At 53.1% G+C, this 6,939-nt stretch overlaps 1 protein-coding gene across 1 annotated transcript; it reads left to right on the top strand.

The window, feature by feature from the left end:
• Positions 1-1,180: 1,180 nt before the first annotated feature.
• On the top strand, positions 1,181-6,640 carry LOC128723807 (protein sister of odd and bowel). Its single transcript, XM_053817572.1, has 2 exons — positions 1,181-2,211; positions 6,214-6,640. The coding sequence occupies exons 1-2, from the start codon at positions 1,181-1,183 to the stop codon at positions 6,638-6,640; spliced, it is 1,458 nt and encodes a 485-aa protein (XP_053673547.1).
• Positions 6,641-6,939: the final 299 nt, after the last annotated feature.

The raw sequence follows: 6,939 nt of genomic DNA, 5'->3' as shown, positions 1-6,939 counted from the left end.
GGGTGGCTTTCCGGGACGGCTGCCCAGCATGAAACCGCGGTCGCTTGCGTGGATCGCGTGTGGGTGTACAGGTTAAAGCGAGAGCGCCACAAACGAGCGTAACCGTTCACTCGTTCGTCGATCTGGGGAACGGAAAGGAACGCCATCCGCCGATGGAAAAGGGGTATGCATGAAGGGATGAAGGGGTGGTATCTCTAAAACTGGTTCGCACGCGTGAGCTTTCAGGCTCAGGACCCACACGGAACCGGGCAACCGGGCAACAGATCAGGCGCGCGAGCGGACAAACACGCGAACGGTGAGCGAGAGCGATCGTTCGCTCGAACGGCCGTTCGCGGAGCCCACGCGTAAGCGAGAACGCACGAGCGGCGGAACGCGGGCACCCGAGAGGGACGAACCGTGCGGTGGTGAGCGGTGAGCGAAAGCTTGCGAGCCCACCGCACGCGGCCGGAGAGAGAGCCAGCCTCCATATCGTAGAAGAGCGCAAGAATCAGTGTAGCAGTGCCAGTTATCCAGCGCAATACGGTAGACGACGGCAGAACTGACGCTGGTGCGCGCGCGCTTACACCGGACCTACCAGACCAGACTTGCAGGATTTGTGGCCAGGCCTGCCAGGCAAGCGGGTTTTCCCGGCACCCGCGATTTTCCCGCACGCACGAGAAGCTTTTCACGCGCGACACGCGTATCCCGTATCCGTGCACCGTCAGGACGCGCGGTGGTGCTTTTGTTTGTGTGCCGGCTGCCTGTGTGTGTGCGTGTGTGGGTGTGTGTGGGTGTGAGTGTGTGTGACCCGGGACGTGTGTGTGTGCACACGTCAACTGATAAGGCTTTGGCCTGGGGGCGGACCCAAAAGCGATAGCGTAGGAGTGAACGCGATTAGCAAAACGAACTGCGAACGACGAACGGTCCAACCGCGCATGACTCGTTAAGGTGTGCTCAAGTAGCTCTCAGTGTGCGTGTGTGTGTGTACGTGTGCGTGTGTGTGTGTGTAGTATGAGGTCGTATGTGTACCGACGGCGTGGTGTCAATTGATAGCGACCGTTGCTGATAAGCCTCACCCAAAACGGAGGTCCGCACGAACGGTGGCCTAATTTATGGGCGTTCGTTCGGCGAGCTGCGAGTTCACGCGAAGGAGCGCTTGCCGTCGGAAAAAGGCTCAAGCAAGATTCGGCGCGGCCGCTAGATGCTATTGAAGCGTGCCGGTGTCGCCGTGAGGACTTCCGCCAGCGCACCGAGCACCCTCGAGAACGGTTCCCAACACGGGGGAATGGATCAGCAATCGAACGAATCGGCGGCTGTGGCTGTGGCGGCTGCTGCAGCAGCTGCAGCCGCTGCTGCAGCCGCCAGCGGTCGAACGGCGGCCACAGCACAACCGGGTGATTTTGCGGCCGCTGCTGCCGTGGTGCTGTCCCTTCAGAACACGATGGTGACGAGCCTTCAGCAGGCCGCTCTAATGCCGGCCAATTCAGCCGCCGCAGCCGCTCTGAACCTGCAGGCGCTCGAGTCCTATCTGACGCTGCAACGGATCACCAGCAAATCGGAGGTGCTTCGTTTGGCCGCACCTGGTGTTTCTCGCTCTACGCAACCCCTGCCTTCGATGCCCATCACGGGCCCCGGCTCTGGAGGTGACTCTTCAGCCTCGAACGCCACAGCGACCGGTGGCGATTCACTCGGCGAGGACATGTTCATGGACACGTCAGGACCAGCGATGCTGCTGCAGGGGAACGAGCTTTCAGACGAGCTTCCTGTGCTCGATCAGGACGAAGATCTCAACTTCGACGATGGACCCGACGGTGGTCCGGACGATGCGTCCGACGGCAATTCGCTCGATGGTGGCTATCCCAGTCTGCTGTTAAACGCCGCCTTTCACCAGCAAATGACGGCTGACAAAATGAAGACACTGGCCGCGGTGAGTAGTGGTGGATCGAGTGGATCCACCATCACCGCGTCCATCACAGGTGGTGTCCTTGGTGGCAAGGATCTGCAGGCACCGGCGACATCAACGGCATCGTCATCACCCGCCGGAACGACGGCCGTGGCTGGGGCGAGTGGCCAACGGCCCAAGAAGCAGTTCATCTGCAAGTTCTGCAACCGACAGTTCACCAAGTCGTACAACCTGCTCATCCACGAGCGCACACACACGGACGAACGGCCGTACTCGTGCGATATCTGCGGCAAAGCCTTCCGTCGGCAGGATCACCTGCGCGACCACCGGTAAGCGCGACATCGATCCTGGCCCTGCGATCCTCCGCCTATATCCTTTCACAAACACACAATCTCTCTTTCTCTCTCTCTCTCTCTCTGCTCCGCTCTTTCCCGGCCTTCCCGCTACTGGCGAACCATCATGCTGATCTTTTGTTCTGATGTTTCTTCTCTTTTTTTCCCGCTGTCCCTCACCCATACTGTTGCGTGGATCGGATAAATCGAACCCCGATATCAAGAGTGCAACCACATCCTCCCTGCAGGACCGTCTGAGAGTAAGAGAGCAAAAGCAGTGAGCGAAGGAGAGAGAAAGAATGACAGTTTATAAGAAAGCATTGAGAGAGAGAGAGAGAGAGTGAGAGAGATGAATAAATAAATGGCGTTGCGATGTCCTTGCCGGGTGAGAGCTTAGATGAAGCAAGGCGAAAGCATCCTGTCTACGTGTCGGTGATGCAATCGTAGTCCTTTTAACTACACACACACACACGCACATACACAGTCACAAGCGAAAGCTCCCGTAAGGATGTTTAATACAATTCGCGACCGAAAAAAGGCACGAAGGGATGAAAAGGAATCGCAAACCCATTAGCTAAGCCCCATTTGTTGCAGTTTATTGCAGATTAGCAGATGCATTTTGCATCGAGTTTTCACTTCCGTAGAGCGCTTTAACCGAGCAGCAGGAGCAGAAGTACCACCAGCAGCTACTTGACGCCTTATCCGCTTAAGGTCAATCGAAACGTTTCGTTTTTCGTAGGGTTTATTGCGGCCAGCGCAAACGAGGTCTCGGTCACCTTTAAACGGCTCGATTTACCGGACCACGAGGAGCCGCTCCTATTACCGCCGTGCGGCTCCGTTCGAGCTTTTCTGAGCCGCCAGCCTTGCGCGTGCATGTGCCATGTGTTTATAGATGCTTTTAAGATCGGTAACAGATTACGAGGTGGCATTAGCAGGCGCTTTGGAAGCCAATAAAACAGAGCCCCCAAGCCGGAGATAAGTCGAGGGATTTTGGGAGTTTTTTTTGGGCTTTTTTCGTTGCTGTTCTTTTTCTCTCTCTCTCTCTCTATCTTTTGCTGTTCCTGTTCACTCCGTCGAGTGTGTTGCGGTGACTTAGAGGGTGAAAAAACAAACCTAAAAGACACTTTTTTTCCTGCGGCACCTGATTCCTGCTGCAATCGTTTCCATTCCGTGAGCAAAAAAGGCTGCCCGGGCTTTGGATAAAGCGACGATAGAAAAGATTCTCATAGCTGATACCGTGCGTGTATGATATTGTTCTAAGGCGTTTGTTTGTGTAACAAGTTGAATAAAGCACCCTCTAAGCTGGCAAAGTTACGCCTAATGTTTATTGTCTCCCCTCCAAAAAAAAAAAAAAAGCTAGCCAGAAAAAAAGCTCGCATCAGCAGCGTATCCTTAGCGTGGTAGCGAAACGGATGAGCACACACGAAGCGTGACCGCGCGGGTACGATCACTTTGGCGAGTGGATCCTCCTAATTTATGGCATCCATTTCCAGCCGCTGGCGTGCCTCGGACTGGGTGGGTGTATCGCGGGCGCAGGTTTCGCCCATCGGCGTCCGTGTCCACGCAAACCCAAACACCGGGGGAAGAAGTAACTTCCATTTCTCATTTCGACGATATGTAAATTGATTCTCGGCACTTTCGAAACCTCACCTCGCGTTCGGGCTTGGCACCCGGGCTCGAGTGGCAACGAGAAATGTGTGTCGCACATTTAATTTATGATTTTTCGATAAGTCGCACCCTCGCAACCGGTGTGGGGTGAGAGCAAAAAAAAACAGACACTCGACTTGAATGAACCACTCGTTAGTCGCAGGGAAGCGAAATACCGTGATGCAGAGAGAGAGAGAGAGAGAGAGAGAGAGAGAGACAGAGAGAGAAACCCGGCGATACACAATGCAGCGAAGTGGCCGGGCGTAAATTACTAATTCCCGATGGTCGCCGTGTTGAAATCGCTGTTTGCAAGATGATAAATAAGTGGCATCGCCACTGACAGCTGGACGACCATTTTAGCGCTCAACTTGACACCGCCACCGATAAGGTGCATTATTCAAACGAATTCCTATCACCGTGGCACGAGCTACGAGGGTTGTTAGGTGGAGTGAGGAACAGGGAAACCGCACACTTAAAACACATCCCCAGCCGTACCGACAGACAAAATTCCCCGTCGGAATAAAAAAAAAGGAACAGGAGCATCAGTTTGGGCGCACACTTTTCGTGGCATTTGGCGCGGCAGAAGGAAAGCTCGCGCGCGCGCGCGCGCGCGTCCGATCGATGATCCATCCGGTGTATCCGGGACGCGTGTATGTGTGTGTGCGCGCGCGCGTGTGTGTGTGCGCGCCCGAATGTGTGCCTATCGCGAATGGGAGAGCTTTTTTCTCGCTCGTCGAACGGCACAGAAATGCATTTTTGGCGTAAGTTAAGGTAGGTAGACAATTGTGATACTGTTTCGCTTTTGCTAATCTACTTAGCTTAACTTTCGCTTCATCCCGACACTTCACCGCCGAAGGGCTAATCCCAACCACCCACGCATTCCTTTTCCATCACATCATCACGTTTCCGTGTGGCGTGAGCTAATCTATGGGCTCTTTTCTTTTTGTGCTACTAAAACACGCATTACTTCTCCGGGCCATGGAAAGCTAAACGAATTCTCTCCATCCATCCAGCGCATTGTTGATACAAATTATCATTAGGAGGCTTGAACCAGAACAAGGACATTTTCGTTTGAACAAGTTTAGTGTTTATAAAACAAAACTTAACGTTTGATAAGGTCGGTTTCAATTGTAGCGTTTAATTAGGTATCCATTGCATGCATTGAAAATACTCCTAGAATTACAGAAAGATCCCAAAGAGGATCTCTCCCGACGGTTTTCCTACTCAGGAGGTTTTTTTTCTTCTTTTTCTAATCGATACAAAAAATCATGACATGAAGGATCGTTCCCTGTCCACGTATGGTTGATAAGCTTTTTCTCACGTAAGCCTAATAGTCGCTAAATAGCTTTCGATGGGGAAATAAATAGCAATTCAAACGTGGCAATCCGAGCCCCTACAATGGTTCAATTAGGAATTGTGTAAAAAGTACTTGCCAGAGAGAGAGAGAGAAAGAGTAAAATGAAGCAAAAACCAAAAAACGGCTCACCAAGCGATCAGCTCGCCCCTCGAAACACGATCCCGGACGGGCACCGGACGAGGATCGATTTTTCACCCGTCCAACCGATCGCCAGATCGTTCTTCTCGCGTTTTATTATCTCGATCCTGCCGATCACCCTGGGCATCGATTGAGCACGTTCGAGTGCGCGTGGCCGTTGGGCCATTGGGCGGCAAAATCCTGCCCAAGCTCCATGGGCCGAGCGCGATGGCCGATGCGATGACTAGACAATTGATGAAATCAATATAAAAATATTATGTTTTTATGCATCCGACATCTGTTAATGCTTAATCTTGCGCGCGATACAGGAAGAAAAACGGACCGCACCGGGAAGGGTCGCGCTTTGCCCGAATCCACGATCCTTCGCCGATCGCTGCCCCGTGCGCTCGCCTCAGAAATAACCACGCATTATACAGCGAACAGAAGAAGAAGAAAAAAACCCATAAACATCGCCAGCATCTTTGCTTTTCTCATTCTTCATTTGGAGGAGGCTCCTTTTTTTTTCTCATCACCCACGGTGGGGGAAGAGTTCGAGTTTGCTTTGCCGCCTTTTTGTTCATCTCCACGCTTTCCGTAACTTTCTTGTTTCGTGTGCCTTTTCTTCGCTCTTATCGCTTTAAATACTTACCACTCACCGGCTTCATTTGTGGCTCGTTTTTGTTTTTCTCCTGTCTCCCTCCTTACGCTATACAATATTTATATATTTACAAGCACGCATACACCTATGATGGATGCGGTCTTTGCGTAGTTTTTTCATATTTTTTTTATTAATTCCGTTTCGAACCGTGTTCCTTTTTTTTCTGTCTCTCCCGTCCCCCCATGGTTTGGCCACCCTCCCATCGCTCCGCGTCCTGCAGCTACATCCACTCGAAGGAGAAACCGTTCAAATGCCTGGAATGCGGAAAAGGATTCTGCCAGTCGCGGACGCTGGCCGTGCACAAGATACTGCACATGGAGGAGTCACCCCACAAGTGTCCGGTGTGCAGCCGCAGCTTCAACCAGCGCTCGAATCTCAAGACGCACCTGCTCACCCACACCGACATCAAGCCGTACCACTGCATCGCCTGCGGCAAGGTGTTCCGACGGAATTGTGACCTCCGGCGGCACAGCCTCACGCACAATCTGGGCGCGACGGCCGGCGGCACTGGCGGTGCGTTCGACCTAACCGGGGCACCTTCTGGCACCTCGATTGGAACCGACGGGTCGCTGGCCACCTCCGAGGGTGATTCCGATGGGTGCGAGCTCAAAACCGTCGATCTGATGGCGCTGGCTGACGTCGACTAGACTACCGGGCGGTCGAAAGGCGGCTAACTCCGCGAACGAACCGTCTGAACGTATGTGTGAACGTGTATGTGTGCGTGTGTGTATGTGTGCCGCGGAACGGTATATTTTTTATTAGCGATAGAACCCTAGGAAGAACCTGTGCGCGCCACGAAACGCTGGCGTGAGTATTTTAACGGTGACTGATATGATAGCGCGGGTTCGTCGCTTTTTAGTGTAGGACAGCCGGAGCAAGTCTTTCGTTTCGCATCGCAACATTACCGCTTGGACGCTGCAGCCGATGCGACGTGGTGATACGAGAC

The sequence above is a fragment of the Anopheles nili genome, chromosome 3 (genome assembly GCF_943737925.1).
Source record: "Anopheles nili chromosome 3, idAnoNiliSN_F5_01, whole genome shotgun sequence".
NCBI lineage: Eukaryota > Metazoa > Arthropoda > Insecta > Diptera > Culicidae > Anopheles > Anopheles nili.
The sequence above is the reverse complement of the archived record's forward strand: the minus strand, read 5'-3'. Positions and strand labels throughout refer to the sequence as shown.